The 21783-nt window shown below is 28.0% G+C and overlaps 2 protein-coding genes across 3 annotated transcripts in view; one reads left to right on the forward strand and one right to left on the reverse strand.

Annotated features, from left to right (window-relative positions):
• LOC113557457 (GTPase-activating Rap/Ran-GAP domain-like protein 3) overlaps nt 1-21783 on the reverse strand; it is a 285169-nt gene that overhangs the window by 160395 nt on the left and 102991 nt on the right. The window lies entirely within an intron of this gene.
• Nucleotides 13689-19443, forward strand: LOC113557477 (homeodomain-interacting protein kinase 3-like). Its single transcript, XM_026963023.1, has 3 exons — nt 13689-14103; nt 16548-16954; nt 19213-19443. The coding sequence occupies exons 1-3, from the start codon at nt 13689-13691 to the stop codon at nt 19441-19443; spliced, it is 1053 nt and encodes a 350-aa protein (XP_026818824.1).

Genomic DNA, 21783 nt, shown 5'->3' on the forward strand with positions numbered 1-21783 from the left:
GCCCGGATACAAAATAACCACAGCTATTCTCGACAGTGACTAGGGTATTAAGGTCTTAAAAGCAACCAAAATGGTCGGATGAGATTTTCGCCTTAAATCGCACACCCCGGACGAAGCGGTCGAGTAAACTATGTAACACTCGGTAAAATGTTTAATAAATGTCAATCGTTAAAATTTGTCACAAAAGTTAACAGCCAAAAATAATATAAAGATATTATGTTATTAACACTATGATAGGTATACGACATGAATATATAGTAAAATCCCGTTACAACAAACTCCAGAGTACCGAATTTTTTTTTCCTTATAACTGAAATTTCGTTGTAACGAAAAATCGAATAAGCTCTTTATAAGCCCTGCTTTCCGGCAGGGAACTTCTATGACTTTCGTTATAACGGGATTTTTCGTTGTATTGGTATTCGCTGTAACGGTAATTTACTGTAATATATTTTCCAAAAACAAAAATAGTTAACATCACGTGGAACACGATTGATAATAACTTTATGCGGTTTCGGAATTGTATAACCGCTATAGACGTACATACGACACGCAATTTCCGTTCGATTTATCATAACATTATTATACGTTTATACAAAATAATACGTTACAATAATAATAATAAATAATAATAATAATAATATGTTTGCCACTATTATTGTATATTATTGCGGCAAAACTTCAAGTATAGTATTGAAAATAGTATTCAAATCAATATCGTGACACAAACTACAATGCGTCGCACACTGAAAGGGCTCGTTGACTAAAGTTTAACAAAAAAATATGTAATGTAAAGTCACTACGAAGGAACAGAAGCAATATAATATGAATGTATAGTGATTACCGGAAAAGTTCTGTGCAAGGATGTTCTTTTCACTACTATTTGGAATATCGAGGTGATTTTTGCGGTTATGAGTTTTATACGATAATATTTTGTGACCTGTATAATATTTGTGGACATATTAAAATTTGATAACGTATTATTTAATAAATAAAATATACGTGTTTGAGAAACTTTATATTATTTTAAGAAGAAAAAAAAACAGTTTGTTAAGTATGTTTTTTATAATTAATCTTTATAGGTACATTTGTGGTATTCAGATTATACTACTAAAAAGTTACTATTTATGACATACCATTGTAGATATTAAAAACAAATTTATTATTTCGAAAATAATTATTTCAAAATTAATTAAATTATAATATAAAACATTTTAGATACTATGAACAGCGAGTGGACCATGATTATAAATGCGATAAATTATTATTTTTAATTAAAATTTGGTATTTAATTATGGCAAGTAATTTTGTGTACCTATTATAATAGTTTATACGATTTTCATCTTCATAAGAATTGTAAAAACTGAAAATCAATATATTTTTCTTGAATATGGTTAGGTTTTAGTTCGTAAATCGTGCACTTGAAAATTTAAAAAACATGTCATTTAATTTAATATATAGGATGATTCGTCGAGCATACCCGTCCCTTGATTTTATTTATTAGTGTACTTATTCAAAATCTGATTCATGGAATACTTTAACAATATACTTAAAATTATGGTTTTAAGTTTATTTAGAAATTTCAAAAAATCAGAATTTAAATGGAATTATTATTAAAGGAAAAAATGGTGGCGAGTATAGTTGGCAAATCTTTCGTTTATACATTTCATATACAGAGCATCACTCAGTCATTCGATAAAAAAGTTTTTTTTGTATTTTATGTAATTTTAAAAATTCTTTCGATGTCACCTTACACATTATTGAATAAGAATTGACATAATAATTGTGACAAACCATTCAATTTGTGTATTTTTAGTAAAAATTAATTTTCAATGTTTTTTGATAAAACGTGTTGATAACAAGTGCATAATAGTTAAGGACGATTTAATAATTAATTTAATAATTGTGATTAAAAATACGTTTTTAGAAAACCGAAGTAGAAGTAACCTAAAGTTTTGTACACGCTTTATGTCACAATAAATAGTATTGATAAATATAATTTATTTTTTTTTTTTAACTTTATATTAACAACTAAACAGATGGGACCTTTTACGTTTCTATCAATTACCGTACATGCGTATAACATACGCGTGTTCATACAGCGTAGGCACGGTAATTATTTTAATGTCAATAATAATTTTCGTATGAATAAAGGCAGTTGTTGTTGGTTTGAAGAGAGATAGAGAGAGAGAGTGCGAGTAAACATTACTTTACACTATACCCATCGCGTACCTATGTGCCTATCGTATATACGTATATAAATAAATTTAGGTGAGTAGGTACACGTGTTTATTGACTCCGCTGTTTGGTAACAACTGTTATAGAATAACATTATAACAATATGTTATAATGTATCATTGCAAACGGACATGTGTTTTTACGTTCTCGACGTTATGGAACACGAGTACTTAAAGTATTTATACTCAATTTTTTTTTTATCTCGCGGTTTTGACATGCATAACGCATGTGTTTGACACGCGCATGCATATAAATGTTTTGTTTTTTCACACTCTATTATAGAATTATTTCGAATAAAAACAAACATTTAAATGCCTACACTCCGACAGCAAGGTAGTGTATACATAATAAGGGATAGTATATAATTATATATATTATTGGTACAATGATTTCTTAACAAAATATTTAGTTATTATATTTAATAAATATCACAACCGCTATATTATTATGTGTAATAATTTAGGTGATATATATATATAAATATAATAATATTTATTTTGTTTATGAATAAAATTTATTTTTCTACGTATTTTAGTATTTATACAATAATATTGATCATTTAACTTTTAGATTTTAACATGTTGTCTGTTTCTATTTTTGCGTATAACTTAATGCTATTAACATTAATTATTAACTAGGTTGACTTAAAATAATTTTTTTTCATTAGCTTGATAACCTCTAGAGGGTTGGATATATATCAAATACATTATGACCTCTTCAAGTTCTATAAAACTAATTTCATGTGCATATCGTATTCTATCCACGGAGAAGCACTTTGTGATTGCAGTAAATTTCAGAAATAAATAACAATACAATAACAATGTATTTTACATGGTATTCTTACAGCTGTTATGTTATAATATTTTCGTAAAACAAAGTTTGGTACTTCTAGTTAAAGTCGCACTTGTGTTGTGTTATTCGAGTTTAAACGACGTTCGATCTATAGCAGAGGTGTTGCATATGTATGCCATCCATGCATTATAAAACTAGATAGGCACTGTTTACAAAATATTATTATACACAATATAATATTTTTCACACGGCTTTGACCTTTATATTATGCAATATACGATGACGACGACGACGTGATCGATGGTCGCTATACTATAATCACGGATCTTCTAAGGTCCTCTGTGAAATTACAATATAATCTCATTCTCGCAGCCCTTCTCAATCGGCAATATGGATGACGCGGACTTTCACGCTTATCGGCCGTCCCTGCATACGAGGGTATAACGAATGTTGACTGCAATATCTTCACGGCTCATTACGCCATCGAACCCGATCCATCGTTTCGTAATCCGTATAAGTATTGTATAACGTATATTGCGCGAGACGATTGTTTCTCGACAGTGATGATACAACGAACGAGTTGTGTTTTAATTTTGGAAAATTTAGGGTACGCTAGTGGCTCTACAAGTAATACGAATCATCACGTTATTACCCTAATTGCTTTCATCATTATATTTTATCTCTGTCGGTGAAATCATTATTGACGTCGAATTTTATAAAATTCTGAAATATACATTCTTATTTCACAAATAAGTGTATAGTTTTGATTTAACAAGCTGTCTAAAAATTGTAACTGTTGCTTCAGTGTTTTTTTCTAGTACGTCAATATTTTTATAAAAAAAAAATTACTCCAGATAATAAATACGTATTAATGGATTTAAAAAAAAAAATAATCGGTGATAATGGTCTCGTGTTTGAACACGTGGTTGAAAAAAAAATGAAGGGAAATATACAAAATATCATAGCCAAAATAAAAATGTGAAAAAAGTCGGTTCTTTGTTATTCTTCTTTATTCAATTAGACGAGTGTGAATGTTAAATTAATCCTATTAATTGTCCCGTGTACAATAGTGTATTTCAAGCACTTATTAATACCGAAAACCCAGTCGAAACATTTACAATATTATTTTTCACGTACCCATGTACTGGCGAAACCTATACTTGTCTTCCATTTGCAATTTTGTTACACAAACCCATTTACCGTGTCGATATAATACAAGTTCTGACGTCTCGGCATTGAAACTTTATAGAGTATACAGTATGATTGATACTTATTTGCAATATTGACTGACTTCTGCAGCAAACGAATAGACGTGTGAAAAACTTTAATGGCTTACCGAAGTAGCGTAACTCGCGAGAGTGTAGATGACCGCATATATACATACTATTTACCGGAAGAACAATATTATATAATGTTAATAAAATAAATGTTGTCTGAATTTCAAATGGTTTTCACGATACTTAATCGAGAAAAAGCTGTGTTCCAAAATTCTTGCAACTTCCATTTTTTATAGTCAATTTAAATTTCAACTCGTTGTTCCACTTTAGAAACTTCTCTTTTAACTAACCCTTTCTCATTAGCACCCGTTCTCTCATTATATTATAATACTTATCCCATCATTATCCCAACGCTGTTTTAATTTCGAAACGGTTTGATGTAAATTTATTTTTGACCTTAATTTAGCGATATCCATCTTCTAATAACCCTTCATTGGTTAACATCCATTTTTAATACAAAATATAAGTAATTATATTATTTTTTAATTAAAAATACATCCTATCGCTCAGGGTTGAAAATATAACTTTAATATTTAATTTTTCAATTTTTAATTTTTAATACTTTACCTAGAATTATTATGTAATTTTATTTCGTAAATATTTGATTGAAAGATGATCGATGGTCAACTAATATCTAAGCGATTAAAGGAAACGGCAATTAATTGTCTAGTTGGCAGTTATATTATTATAATTATAGGTGCAATAAAGTAACTTAAAAAAAAACCTAAAATAAATTGTCTTGTGTTTTTAAGTGTGATAAATTATAGTAAATAAGAATAATGAATTAAAATACAACTAATAAACTTAATTTAATTTAAATAAAAACTGAATTAATACATCTTACAATAGTCATTTCTTTGTTTTTTAATGCGTTATTTTTTTGGGGTAATATTAAATGTATCTTTTCGTATAGATATATTCACCATCTGACCAAATTAATATAATACTAAACTTAGTAGTAAGCTAAAACCGACATTCCTTAATTATAAATATTATTAGATAGAAGGATTTATCGTAATATTATCTATGTGATTTTTACTGATTTTTAACTGGAAAGCGCACTAGTTTTTATCAACTATGATCATGAACAGAATGCTTCCTTTTAGGTTTTTAGTAACAATGTAATGGTGTAAAACATAAATATTTAATATTTTAATTTATAACCAACATTTTCAAAATTGTATTATTTTATCCATGCAGCACCCCTCCTCATCATCACGACGTCGATTGCGTACATGTCATTTTCGGAATTGAACAATTATAACTCGATCGAATATTAAACTCACGCGCAAATGATAACTTCGCAGAACTGTGTCGACTCTGATGTAGGGTGAATATACTTACGTATATATTTATATATATCTTAAACCTTTTCCTCGTAATTCATATAACACGATTATTTGTTATGCGCTATTGTTTAAAATTATTAAAATACTGTGCGCGCAAAGAAAATATAAAAAAAAAAACAATTTAAAAATAGAATTGGAAAAATAAGTTTAGCATTATTTTTTTTTACGTTTGAGATAGTCACAGCCAAAATGTTTCTGAAAAAAATCACTGACGTCGATTTCCAGAATTATTACAAATAAAGAAAGCGACATATCCGGTGGTGTGAACAGAAAGAAACCACTTCGAAAACGATCATATTGCATTCTTTTAAGAGATTACATTTTATATGAAAATATTAACAAGACTTGTCAGTCACACCACGTTATACGTTAAGCCCGTTAAGGTTATTACGTATAATGTGTATGGTTTTACATACTAAACTCTTCAATTTATCGAATCTGATTTTTATTGCATTTAGCTAGGTGGGACCAAATTTCCTCTGATGGTGATATCACTAAACTATTAAACATAGTATAATTTATAATGGTTTAAACGCGTTTCGCGTTCATATTTTATTTTCAACATGAAAAAAAAAATTGTAAAAAGTTAAAACTTCTTGAGATAATGAGTGTTGTATGATAAAATAATCATATTCTGTTTAGTAAATTCATTAAAGGTCCATTGATGAATTAAAATGCTGTTATAAATGATAACTAGTTATAGAATGGCAGTATAGAACCAAATTTATGAGTAATTTACAAGTTTTACAAATCAATATATTATTATCGTTTTATTTGGAATCGATTATTAAGAAACATGAAATTTTTTTTTCTAACATTTACGAAATATCCATTTATTTTAGTTTGGAAACCCATTTTTATTTTTTTAAGAAATATAAGAATGTAAAAACATGACACCTCATAAAAATAAGTGATTTACAAAACAGTTTGAGACTGTAGTTTGTAGACTGTATTTAAATGCATAGTAACCTAAGTTGGAGCGTCCTATATTGTTGGTGACCTACACCAAGTGTTGTGTAGAAGTGTAAAAAAATAAATCAATGATGATAAAAATTTCTACGGATTATATACTTATATATTATACAGTTAAAAATTAGCAATTTTAATAACCATATATTTATTGAGTACTTCAATATTTATACATAGATCTATATAACGTAGATTATATGTATATATGTACATAAAATAAAATAGACGCATTTATAGTTAATAAAAATTAAATTAAGAAAAATATTAATCGTTTAAATGATTACACATTTATTCCTAAATGTTAATTTTTTTTAACATTAATCATATTAATCCTCTTGTACTGACAAATTAAGCCCGTGTAGTTTTATTGAGATGATTTAATTTTAAGTTATAGATGAAATAATTATTATAATATATAAATTAAAGTAATTGGATAATCTTGGTTTTTTTTGTTCAACAATGCTCGCAGCCCACTGTACGAATATTGTATTAATGCCGTATGGTGGTTTTGGTTAAGTATGGAATGTGTATGTGCGCATTCGATAACAATATTGTACGTAACTACTCCAGAGACGTTTAACACGTCATCGTCGTAGCCGCCGAATTCTAAACTAAGACTTACTACCATATTATAATACACCTAATGTACCAACCGATTGTATTCGTATTCGTGAATTATGTATATGTGCGCGTGTGATTGTATATGGACGTAGATAAGACAGAAAATTGCGTATTATATTTAATAGAATAGTATTACTCCGCTAATCCGTATATGTAATCCAATATAAATAATGAAGTTTGTGTACGTCAATAATATATATTATCTTATAGGTTAGTTTTATGTATATATATTATAGCGATGAAGAAAAACGCCTAAAGAATATTATCTTCGCGTTTCTGTTTATCTCTATACTTTCGGTCAAACCCCTGCCTATTACGCTCTTTTCTATAGCTCTTAAGATGCGCACTTAGATTATACGTCGGAGATATACTATATTGTGAATTTTTAACATATTGTAAAAGCCTTATTTTCAATAAAAATCAAGTTGAATTTAAATATTTATATTGAATAGTAAATTCATTAAAGATATATTGAAGAAAAATAAAAAATAAATTGTAATAATTAAATTATAATTAATTATAATTAATTAATTTAACACTGTTATAAGAAATAATTAATGAATACACGGTACAGTAAACAATCTAATTTATAAGTAATATACAGATTCTACAACAAATTTTACTTTAAAAAGTCGATATTATTTTGCTGTACATTTAGCTGCTGTAATAGATGTGTTAAATTTTTATTAATTTGATTGTAAAATAATTTTATTTATCATTTGTAAAATCAAAATCTAAAATCAAGAAATTTGCACATTTTTTTCTAAAATTTAAAAAATACGCTTTTGTTTAGTCGGGTAACCCAACTTTTTTTATATAATAATATAATAATGATAAAAATTCAAAAAACTACATAATTGTTACGTCGAAAAACCACATAATTAAAAGATACTGTATGCAGACACGTGCAGTGTGTACTTATTTTACTGCTGTAATCGATGGCTATCGATATTATTTTATTTCATATGTAACGGTTATCTATAATCTATAAAATATAATATTAATTTTTGTATTTTTGATAATTTTGTGTATTACCGTCAAGTTTTTGAAATCTTTCAGATTCTTAATTAATTGTTTGAATCTTTTATGTATAGTTGTATTTTTGTTTTTTTATAAAAATTATATATTTATATTATATACATACCATTATTTTTCTTGGAATGTCATTATTTATTGTTGCAATGTTTTTTTTCATCACATATACTATATTGTGAATTTTTAACATATTATGAAATTCTTATTTTTAGTAAAAATCAAGTTGAATTTAAGTATTTATATTGAATAATAAATTCATTTTTTTCTAAAATTTAAAAAATACGCATTTGTTTAGTCTGGTAACCCAACTTTTTTTATATAATAATATAATAATGATAAAAATGCAAAAAACCAGAAAATCTAACAAAAATGTTATTAGTTTGTATCGTAAAGCGAAATGTCAACTCAATTTTATTATTGAGCTTTATTTTATATACTATGTATAATATTTTCTCTGAATAGTATGACACAAAAAATAATTTGATGCAAATATTAGTAGATCCAATTTTTGAATGATAATAATCATGTAGTACTCCTATTCATATTATAATATAATCATCATTCTGTATTATGCAATATGGCCCCGTTCTAACACTCTGTATATTACGTTACGATAAACGATTATAATTTTTTCGCAAACTATCCAAAAATAAAATATGGAGAATAATATTTATTTTCTAACAACACGTTTTAAGTTTATACATCATAATCTGGTTCCTACGCAAGAAAAAAAAAATAGAATAATTGGTTTAATAAACTTTCATACTTTTTTATCGTCTACAATATACTTGAATATGCAAACATTTTTAAATATGCATTATATTATGCAAAATAAACTTTTTTCTATGCATTGTCTGGTACACAAATCACCCAAATTTCTTACTCCTATCAAACTGCATACACTCATTACAAATATGTAAATGCATATAAATTTGGACCCTAATCACATAATGTTTTATAAAGGTATATATTGTATTACATATTTTTATATTTGTTTTTTTTTTTTAAAAAATTGAATTTTGAACTAAGCATACTTACTGAAAGCAGGATAATCATTATCACTTTGTACATAAACATTATTCGGTTTACACAATACACGAATATTATGAATTCGATTATAATTGTTTTTCATACGGAACTGGGTAGCCCTTATAAGTTCCACATAATAATGTAACTGTCATAGTAAGTAATATGTATTTTATAGTAACGTACAGTTTTATTGACAAAATAATATATGCAACTTTATACGTTTATACGGCTACTGCAACTGTGATGTATATAAATATTATTATATTGTGTAAAATTCGTAACGAAATACAATGTTTAGAATGCCATTACGATCGAGGCCATGGCCGTGTAAAAGTTTTTGAATCCCTTGAAATATTTAATATTATTTTCCAAGTATCTATATAGTTAAGTAATGTAGGTATGTATAGTATAAACACATAATTTAACAAAATATAAAACTTTGATTTGATTTTAATTTGTTTAAACGCTTTTTATTATACCGTAAATCATGATATCATTGTATACCTAATTTCGTTATATTCCGTGATCCAAAAATGAACATATTCTTATCCGTTCCACTAACAGTTGTAAAAAATTCACGTAATTGATAATCGGTATAAACTTTGTGTTTTCTCACTTTTCTATAAGGATGCATTGGTCTGGTCAAATATAAATACAATTAATTTTGTTCCTCTCTCAATTGTTCAAAACTTTAAAAAATATATCTTAAGTGCACAATTCAATCATCTTAGTTACAATTGTGCTTCAATAAAATTGATATATATATAAATGTATCACATAGTATTTACATATTCTTTGAGTTTAGATCACCATGTATTAACATCCGTGGTTGTTTTTAATATTATTATTATTATTATTATATTATTAATACAATACGTTTCAATAATGGAATGTACCTATGTAACTATATGATATGAATATTGATTCATCTGGTTACCGTTGTTAATGATCTCCGTTTTATGAACGCGTTTTATCGCCAATGGTTTTTAAAAGCATTTTTCGTATTGTCATATAGCCGCGGCGGACAATAGACTATTATTATAATTATAATTATTACTATTAGTATATAAATGACTCGTGCGTAATATATATTATAAGTTTGCATTCAGATCACAAAAATACGATATGCAAATATAAATTATAATACAGCGCTTCGAGTTTCAAACGTGGAACTTGAAATTGTAAAATAATAGAAAACAGGAATATAAAACCCTTTGCATAATACATCTTCATGTACCGTGAGTATTTTAATTATTTTTCATTATTAATGTTCCTATTATTATTGTCATACACATTTTTATAACTATTATTATTTTACCAGTCAATATGCCGGATGTATTAAAGAACTAGAATCAAAAAATTAATTTTTAATTGATTTAAAAACATATGAAAATAGAGAAAAACAAAAAATAGAGTAATAGTTAGAATAATTCATAACGATCGAATTTACAAATTTAATACATTTTATTAATATTAAGTGGAAAGTTACAACGCTTTAGTCTTTAATGTAAAATACGAGACAAATTATGTTTAAAAAATTATCAAAAATGTAGTGAATTAAATTCAAAATATCGATATTTAATATATTTGTAGAACGCCTGTTTTAGATAATTATTTTTATTTAACTGTTACGGAACCATAAAAGTTATCGACATTTTATATTAATATCAAATAGGAAATTATCTGAAACTTAAATATTATTAATTAATAAAATGGAGAAATTACCGATGAATATTTTTGATATTTAATTGTCCAATGGCTCTTCGTTATAACTCGTTGTGTTTAATATGAATCGGGTCGTTCAATATATATTATACATAGTGTCATAGTTAAGTATTTATAAATTTAATCTACAGTCTTTATCTTTTTACACGCAAAGATAGGATACATGATTCAATAATACATTGTTGAAACGACGTAGCACGCGTCCTGGTTAACTTGAGGCGGTTCTGAGAAGGCATGTGTCATGTAGATTAAAATAGAACACTTGTTTTTAGAAGTAAAAATTTAATAGTTTTAAATCTATAATTATTTATTGCTATAACACTATGTTAAAATTATATAGAAAAAAAATAAATATTTTACTGCTATTGAAAAGTTACTGTTACTGTAATAGGAGTGACTGTGTATTTGCGATGATGTGGTTGTGGCAATGTCCACGACGAGCAATGATCTTACTAACTAGGGTGATTAGTCAGCACTCAGACTATTTTATGATCAACACTTAGTGCTCTACCCTTATTTATATGTGTCCTATCAATGACGTGCGGTCGCTCGATGGCCTATTCTTATCTTTTTTTAGTGTAAATCGGTAAAAACATGTTGTTCCCACCTTTAGACCTAGATTTTTCGTATATCAAGTTATGCACATATACGCCATGAGTTGATTATTGATATATAGCTTATATATTATTATAAATTATACTACTTGTATAATTTTTATTGTCTATATTACGTTAAAATTTATACGGTAACGTTTTTGAGATTACTACAATTAGATATAAAATATACTTCAGAAAACAGACAAATGTAAAATTTACCCATCTTATTTTTAAAATTATTTTAACCACTACATTATAGCGAAATCTTAATGTCCCATACGATTGGACACGTTTGATTATACTAATTGCCAGTAATAAACGTAGTACAAATGAGTGTGAAAATTATTAATTGTCCAATGAGAAGGAGGTTAAGTTATTTATGTGAATTGTATATCAAAAAAAAAAAAAAAAAAATATACATAATATATATATTCTATAAAATGTTGTAGTAATAAAAACGGAAAAATCTCGTTAATCATTAATAATTTGCATTAATTGGCACGGCACGTATAACATTCAATCTCGACGAGTGCCATTTGGGTATTTATTGAATTTCATTGACTTTATAATATGAATGGGGTAGTTGAGCGAATGTGCACATGTTTTACATGTTAAAAAGACAAATTTAGTGTTTACGTTATATTTTCTGAGTGATGCGAGAAGTATACTGCATAAATTACAATCTGTTTTTTTTTTTTTAATTCTGTCAGAGATTAATGATTTTTTTTATTAGAAATGGCTATCCAAATACTTTGGGCACACACGAATTGCTTTCTGTGATTTTTAATTTATTTTTAATTAAAAAAAATTATGAGGGCTTACAACACATAATGTATACAAATTATGCATAATTTTATAAAATTCATAAACATAAAAGATTAAATTAATCAATTTGCTAAAACTATATCATAATATTTTACAGTCAAAAATATAAGTTAATATATAATAATTATAAGTCCATTAATAAAATATTGTAACTTAAAATTTCCAAGATTTAAATTTATTTACAAATTATTTTAAATATTGCAATTTCGAAATTAAATTATTGTGTACATTTATCGATTAAGTTATAATAAAATTAATTTTATTTTTGTGGTTGACCTGATTTTTTTGATTTCCATTTTTTAAATCTAATTAATATTACCATATCTTACTGCATTGATTTTAAAGTATATATACATATATATATATAAGGTTAAATTAATGACAAATTAGAATTAAATTTAGTGTGTCTTAATAGTTCACAAATCATTAATAGACGTTTGTGTGCTCTATACCATTGCAACCCACTCTAACTTATTAGTTATAGAAGCGGTTGCGCAAACAAAACTTATTATGTAGTTGAGTGGTGTTATTGAATATAATTGTAAAATAATCATTAGCTGATGATCAGTGATCAACAAGATTATTGCATTCGACAAATTAATCTATCTGGGAAATACTGTGTGTCTTAAAAATAATAACTTTAGACATTACAGAAATCGATATAATAGTAATTAATATTATGTACACACTATTGAAAAGTTAATTAATAATCTAAGTGGTAGGCAATTTGAGTAGGTCATTTAGGAATACTCCAATAACCTCCGAAAATACCCAGAATCTATTCTAGTGAAAAGTCTTCTAACTATATTGGTGGAAGGGGGGATTTAAGAGTCACCAATTACTTTACATAAACATAGAAAATGTATCTATAGTCAGTAATTTGTATAAATGTGATATATCAAATTAATCATCTTTATGAAAAAACTATTTAAATATAAACAGTATGATTTGCGTAACTCAAAAAATTATAAAACTCGAAACTTTAAATCTCAAAAACGTTATACAATTTTTCGGCTTGGGAATTAGAATTTTGAAAACAAATTTAGGTAACTAAATAACTTAGTTTTATTGTGATATTATAGCGATTTGTATGAATTATTTTTTTTATTTTTATAAACTAGAAGTCCGACACTAGGTACATGTTTTTTTTTTTTTTTTGAAGTTATCTGTCACTTTTCAAGCGCGTTTTTAAATTTCTACATTATTCATATTTTATAATTATTATATTTTTACAGATGGCATTGACTGAAATAACGGAAAATGACGTTCTGCAGCAGAACACGATCATCCGGTCCCGGTCCACGACGTACACGGTGCACAACATGATCGGCACCGGTCGTTTTTCGCGCGTCTACAATGCGTCGGTGGTGGGCACGGGCAACGCGGTGGTGATAAAGGCGCTGAACAACTCGTACTCCAGTAAACGGTTCGACCGGAAACTGTACATCAAGGAGTTGGACTTGTTGAACAGACTCAAGTTCAGCCGATTGCGGGCCCGGTTCGTTCAGCTGAGAGACGCGGTCCTGCTCAAATCAGGAAAGATATGTTTCGTCATGGAGAGGCTGGGCACCACCCTGCAGGCCGTGCTGCATAACATCGGTCCGCTGCCAATTTCTGCATGTCGACCGATCGTCAGACAGATCGCACAAGGTACGCGTACAACAGTAATGATATTATGTAAAACACGATATAAACACGAGTCTAAATTTAGAGTAATACATTATATGCGTACTTGGCGTGGTGACCAGCGTCTCGTCGCATCACCAGGTGGGTTAAAATAATATGTTATAATGATAATTTACAGTTCTATGAAAACCACAGCGATATTGTGGTGAATTGCAAATTGACAGTATTTTTCAAGTAAACATTATCATCATAGGCGCGGTATACTAATACGGTACACAGATACTAAGTATATCCCAAAATATGTTATTCGAATAAGAGATAAATGGAGTTATTACTTATTTATTAGTATTGCTTATCAAATTTTGTGTGTCGATGTGTCATAATATTGAACAATATACATGGAATGATTTTTATTTTTTTTAATCAAACTTGGCAGCATTGAACAAATATATGTTTTTATACGATGTATTATTCTTGTTTAAGTGGTGTCATCTAGATAAATGCGATCTTGTAGTAAGAATAATGAAATATAATGATTTATTAATGATAATAATAAATATAAGTGACCTATTATGTAGAAGCATTATCAAATTTTCAAAATATGTAAATTATTGACAAACATTTATTGGTCGTATATTTATTTTAATTCGCATACTCGTTATTTTAAAAAAGAAAACTTTGGGGCCTTTGTCTTAGATAAGACATATTAGATAGATTGGCGACAACGAACTTAATTTTCAAATTATCTGAAAAAAAAACTAGTTTATTAAATTAGGTAAGTAATTAGAAAATTAATTAATTAATTTAAAAAATGTGATTAAAATAGCTTTAACTAGTTAATTTAATTATACCTAAAATATATATTCTGTAATAATACGAAGTGTATAATAAACATTGTGTAGACGTGTAAAGTAATATTAATTTAATACCATATATATATATATATTCAATATATCGACCTATCTTAATTTTGCTTATGTCCAATTTCCTTTTATACATATTTTATATTTTTATATAATTTATTATATAGTTATAGTACCACTGTAATGAGCAAAATAAAATAAAATACAATTTTGTCATTTTTTAAAATCTATCTTTACAGCAACTATTATAGAAAACTATAGATGCTATTTATTTTGAAATTTCCTTACCTATGAATTTTTATTATGAATATTTTTATCAGTTACCAACTGTTATTTTCCTAGATTATGTTTAATAGCGAATTTTACAACAATATAAGACAAGTAATAGTAGTATTTTTGTGTTTATGTATTAATGTATTGGTAACCGATAAACCCGCGTAACGATTTTTCTGAGGTTCCGAACACCTTTAAAACATTGTTAGTATAAAATAAATCTCGACTAGAACCAAACCGTATGTTTAGGCATCTGTTATACCTAACCTATATAAATAAATATCTATATATATATACTAATCGCACGCCTATTTCATTGTAAAATGTCAGACCGTACACTGTTATATACCTATAATATAATACCGGCAGATACTCTCACTTTACTATATAGTATGTCATTATGTACTTTAGCCGGGGATAACGTCATGACAAAAACTAACCCGGATAATGTTCAGATTGACCCATTCTTATATATTCTTTTGGACTGATAACGTTTAAAATTGGGTAAGATCAATCTCGCCCGAGAAGTGCCGACTTTACACAAAATCAAACATTACCCGTATGACAATAAACTTTACGAATACAATATAATATATTATACCAACCAGTGACTGTTGACACAGATATTGGCTGATGTGAAAAAACAATCCAATTAATTTATAATGTTTAAATGTCATCTATAAATTATTTTAATCAGAACTAATGCTTCCAAAAGAATAAATATCATCTTTTGATTATACCATTAATTCCGTTGTTATTCAATAAGTACACAATTATTCTGAGTTTTGAAATGTTCAACGATTACTATGGCCTTAACTAATACGTATAGTATACATCTACACGATTTGGCCATTTAACTTGGAATGTGTAACAATGTGAATATAAGTTTAAAAATATGTTTTTAGTTGTATTAATATTTATTGTAAAGTCTGTTTTTTATTTTATATGTATTATACTAAGCTTAAATGATTGTATAAGACTAATATTACAATATAATTGTACTACCTTTAACTAAAAAATAATAATCACAAAAAGGACTTTAATTTTTGTTTAATAATAACTAATTTGTAAGAATAATGTTATGGGGTTGTTTTTTATAAAAAAAAAAAACTTTCAAATTATTCTAGATCGTTGCTTGTTCTCATGCGAGAAATCCTCGAATTTTCATATTTTCTTATTATAATTTCAACGTTGTTTATATTTTATTTCGACACTGGTTTTAATTTTATTTTACCGTTAAAATCTATACAAACTTACAACACCTCGATCCGATTTTGTATTATTTTGATTTACATGATATGTTCGGTTCGTCTCTCATATGCGCATTACAAGGCTTGGCGGGCTTAAAGTGTTTGGGGATCGTGCACGCCGACCTCAAGCCCGACAACATAATGTTCTGCTCTGGAACCGGTGACAATTTTCTTGTGAAGATCATCGATTTCGGCTGGGCGTTCGACATGAAGAACGCGCACACCATGTACCACAAACAGATTCAGGCGATCCCTTACCGCGCACCCGAAGTGTGCTTCCAAGGGAGTCTGGACCACGGTCTGGACATGTGGGCGCTGGGATGTATCATGCCGGAAATCGTTACCGGCGTAAGACTGTTCGACGTGGCCGAGGAGGAACTGTTGATCAAAATGATTATACGCACGCGGCCCGTGCCCAAGTTCATGGTATCGGATTTACGAACAGATATTCGGGAAACCGAACTAACCGTCGGTTGGATTCAATTCCAGGTGAACATTATTGATATTATTTATTACGCGTTTAAAAAAAAAAAAATTGTAATCTCATTCTCTATCTTAATCCAATGGATTATTAATTTTTTTTTTCGATATATAATATAGTTTTCGGGCCACTGCGTTTTCTTATTATAACAGTTGCCGAATACCAAGATAGACTGGATACATGTATTTTATCTGAAATATTAAATTTAAATGTACAATAAATATGTAAAACGACACTAAAAAATCGAGTTTTATAATCCCTCCATGTCTTTATCGTACCATATGTCCGTATATACAATATGCATAATATCCGTTATATTATATGTTTTTCAAAAAATACGTATTCAACACAATAATTAATATTATACATGTATCTTTGCACTTTTTTTTATCCCATCGTCGCAGTATATGCTTTTTAGCAGGCCGATCGAAACACGTTTACGATTATTCAATTCAACTTTCGATTATTGTTGTTTATATTATACGATTTTTACTATTTCTTAACTAAATGACGATAATAAACTAAGAAGTGCGTGTTGCGTGTGTATATCACATATAATTACCTAATATAGTTCCATTTAATTGTGCCCATTACATTCATCTTACAAACCATGGAATATTGCGCAGAATTTATTATAATTATTTTATATAATACGTAACTATATGTAGCCGAAGTATCTGATAACGCAACGTAAATTAAAAGTATACAATGTTAATAATATACCATGAGTAATAATATACTTTATAAACTGTTTTTTTATAAAAATCAAATCAAATTGTTGATACGTAGTGTTCTGAACGATATTCAATACCCATTCCATAGAATATAAAATATGTTTTTTTTCAATTTCATAAATTTTCCCCGTCGCATACCTGTTTTATATAATAGTATATTATTGTCACTGATTTTTGCCTTCAGATTGGATTTGATTTTTTTTTTTGGCAAAGTAAATCGTCCAATATGTACAGTAAACAGTCGTTTATATGCGCTATTATTAAAAACGGTATACGGCTTATTGTATAATATAGAGTAATTGTTTGTTTATATATGTATATATCATTATATTGTTTGCGGTCTATTATTGTAAAAGTTTTATGAGACGGAAACGATTTGCGACTGCATGCATTGTTATTGGCGAAAATCCGAACCCTTTTGCAAGTAAAAAAAACAAACTGCACGTTAAAAACCATTTCAAATTTGGGCTATTGCGGAAGAATACACAAGACGGCATATTGTATTTGAGACATTATTTTTATTGAGAATGATGGAATACGGTTTTTTAAACATTCCGTACAATAATATTTGTTTTTATACATTTCGCCGGGTAAATGCGTGAAACTTGATGGTCCCGCCAAAATAAAAACAATAATATCATTGTAATGTTCGATTTTTGATGGTAAAGATGATTCTTAATTTGAATAAATATGATATGGCGTAAAACTGAAATGGCTAATAAAAAATTAATTAGCGAATGGCAATATTGTTCTATGAATCAATATTATATAGACGAGTTTTTTATTGTATTCATAAGATGTGTATTATGTTATCATTTGGTATAATAAATTAACTTATTATCATAAAAATGTAATTACAAAATGCATTTTGAACAGATAATAATAAAATACGGATATACTTATTTTCTTTACATTTTTTGGTTTTTAAATTATTGTACAAGATAAAAATATTTAATATGAAACTGTTTTTTAAGTAGCTTACAGGTTGTTTAAAATTATTCAAAGTAAACACTAAAACAGTCACTTATCACAAAGGTCAATACTGTTCAATAATTCATTGTCGGTCATGGCTTGTATATACCTTATTACATTTTATCATTGTTATTGTTATTTCATGTAAATATTTTTGTTTTTTTTTTTTCATAAACTATCGTTCCATCATTTTGTTCGTATCATTTATCAGGAATATGTTGCTAATGATTTACATACACATATTATTTTATATGCTGGAAAGAAAAACAAAAAAAAAAAAAAAATAAGAAATGTACAATACTATAACAAACACATAAAAACCTCAGTAAAAACTCATCACCGCAGCAATCGACACACAAATTTGATTTCCTGTCACTAATTCATATTAATATTATTATAAGTGTCGTTTAATAATAATTGTCTACATATTATTAAGTGTTAAGTGCGTCTCGATTTTTCAAATCCGTAAATGATTGTATACACATAATGTCCGTGATAGTAACCGAAAACAATAAATACTTTTTAAAGATACATTATAAATACACTTTTTCTGTTTGCAGAACTTGTACGCTGACACGATTGGACAACGCGACCAGCAATGGCGTGAGGATATCACGTGGTTCGTGGACTTGGTGTACAAAATGCTAATAGTTATGCCGGAAATGCGTATAACAGCAGTCGACGCACTCGCACATCCGTTTCTGACGATCGTGCATTTTATAAAATACCCCAGCACAGTGATGACCAAGAGAAATACTGAGTTAATGGCAACGTGTTTGTTAGACATTTGAATCGACATCAACCTCAATGTCTTTTTGGTCCCGTCCTCCTCCAAATTTCTGATCTAATATCGCGTAAAACCGAACCAATCACTGATATGCACCATAAGAGGAAGTGGATTTATTCTGTTTTTTTTTTATGATAGTAATATATTTATTTTATCAGATTAAGATATGGTCTTAAAGATAAGACATTCAATGTGATAATAATAAATAGTAATAATAATAATAATAATAATAATAATAATAATAACTGCATTACAATATACTATTTATACTTATATGTTACATAATATAATATCTATATTTTATAGTTTGGGAGATCATAAATTATATTTAGGTAAAACTAATATTTGTCGCGGCTGTCTACACGGTATACTTAGATGAAACGTCTAATATTTTGATGTTTTATGCCCTGAAACCATCTATTATAGCGATCCCCCGGGAGAGGGTAATGGTTTGAATATTAATCTCTATGGTGACTCAAAGGAGCCGGTATAATAATATAATGCGATAACCGTCCAGTTTCATATCGGACCCACTTGGCGCGGTGAGTTGCCCGCAAAAAATTCTATCGATTTTATCATGTTTTTGATATCGTCTTACTGCAGTTGTTATTCTGTAAGAATTTAGTAATCTCTACTACCGTTAAACAAATTCTGAAATTTACAACACAGAACATTTCAACTTGTAGAATGCGGGTTTGAGAAATAAAAGGAACAGTACATGAGGTGGATGACAATCTAAAAAAAAAAAAAAAAATGTGGAAAAATAGGTAACCACTCTGCTGTACACAGCAGACTTTAAGAGTACATCGTCATTAAGTAAAACACTATAATGTATGTGTTAAATTTTAATTTAATAGTGAATCATTGCTTAGGTACCAACAACGATTTAGAGCGAAGACGATTTGCAGATAGATTAGATAGACAGTCTATATTCTTCAGTATATTTTCAATATATTTATATTACTATTAAAATATTTTGTATTACTGATAGTATTTTAGTAATACGGTAAGTTGAATTAATTTTTATCAAAACCATAGTACTAGAAATATCGTTGCGTATATAAAACAATATAAAGTGTATTTTATGTCATAGTTATGTACTTATATGCGTAGTTTTTAATGATTATGGATCTGTAATATAGAATTTCGAAAAAAAGACGCATTCCTTTATTATTAACTGGCAGTTTGTTTTTTTATTTAAATTTCAAAATGTTAAAATATTCTGTAATCACTTGTATCAATAGAAAAATAAACTTTTAATGGTGAAAACTTTAATTTTTAATGGATTTTAGTAAAGATTTTTTTTTGAAAACCATCAATTTTGGTTCGTTAGTTCATTCTACGGTCCTCTTAAGTTTAGTAAAGTCTTTAATAGTATTAATTGAAGAAATGATTGGAATAACTTACTAAAGCTAAATACTTTATTTTTTTAACTATCTTTCAATGAAATTTCATATTTTTTTTTACATACTTAATCGATATTCTGATGACACACTATTATTTGTATGCTGATTTCTCCACTTATAATCGTTGTTCGTATTCATATATAATTATACATCATATTATTCAAATTAAACGCATTTTTACAGTGCCCCACTTGACCTACTGTACAATCCAGTAGAGGGTAGCCAATTTTCCTACTTTTGTCTTCACCTGAATATTTTATTAAATACTGAGAGTTTTACTGACTAGATCCACTTACTACTAGATATAATCACCCAGGGTTAAGTATAAAATAACATTTTCCACTATGATTCACTCACACACACACACGCACACACACACATCATTGTAAAATTAATTCCCTTAAAGAAATTACAATTTTAAACAATATCAGAGATGTTCAAGTCGCTTAAAATTCGTATCATTGAAAGGCCTGCACATTCACAGATGTTCATCACCAACATGCATATGTGATACGGTAACACAGCGGTATATGTTTTAAATTCTGCCGCAGAAACTGCCCTTTACAGGGCGATCCCTCGGGGCCGTAACGGGCTAAACCTATTTAAACATGTCCCGTACAGCGCACCCTTGTCCGGTGTATAGCTGGTAGGCGAAATCGCTCTATAGCGTCGAAAAATACGTTTATATCATTCTATTAAAACCATATCTGGACGATGGACGGTGGTTTATTACACTGAAGGTCATTATTTTAGGGTTCCACTGATCCTGCCAAAAATCAATCTGAGGTCAAACGTTACAGCTGCAGCTGCGCGTCGTATTCCCGAGAAAGTACCTATTTATGTTATACGCCTTTACCCCGAGGTACGTGTAAGCGCACGCGTGTATATATATATATATATATACATAATAATATAATAATATGATATATGATGTGCAC

The sequence above is a fragment of the Rhopalosiphum maidis genome, chromosome 1 (assembly GCF_003676215.2).
Source record: "Rhopalosiphum maidis isolate BTI-1 chromosome 1, ASM367621v3, whole genome shotgun sequence".
NCBI lineage: Eukaryota > Metazoa > Arthropoda > Insecta > Hemiptera > Aphididae > Rhopalosiphum > Rhopalosiphum maidis.

Bases quoted from the DNA above. Each gene is read 5' to 3' on its own strand.
- LOC113557477 (XM_026963023.1), top strand. From the start codon at position 13,689: ATGGCATTGACTGAAATAACGGAAAATGACGTTCTGCAGCAGAACACG. The intron at 14,104-16,547 runs GTACGCGTACAA...GCGCATTACAAG, and splicing joins CGTCAGACAGATCGCACAAG to GCTTGGCGGGCTTAAAGTGT. The intron at 16,955-19,212 runs GTGAACATTATT...TTCTGTTTGCAG, and splicing joins TCGGTTGGATTCAATTCCAG to AACTTGTACGCTGACACGAT.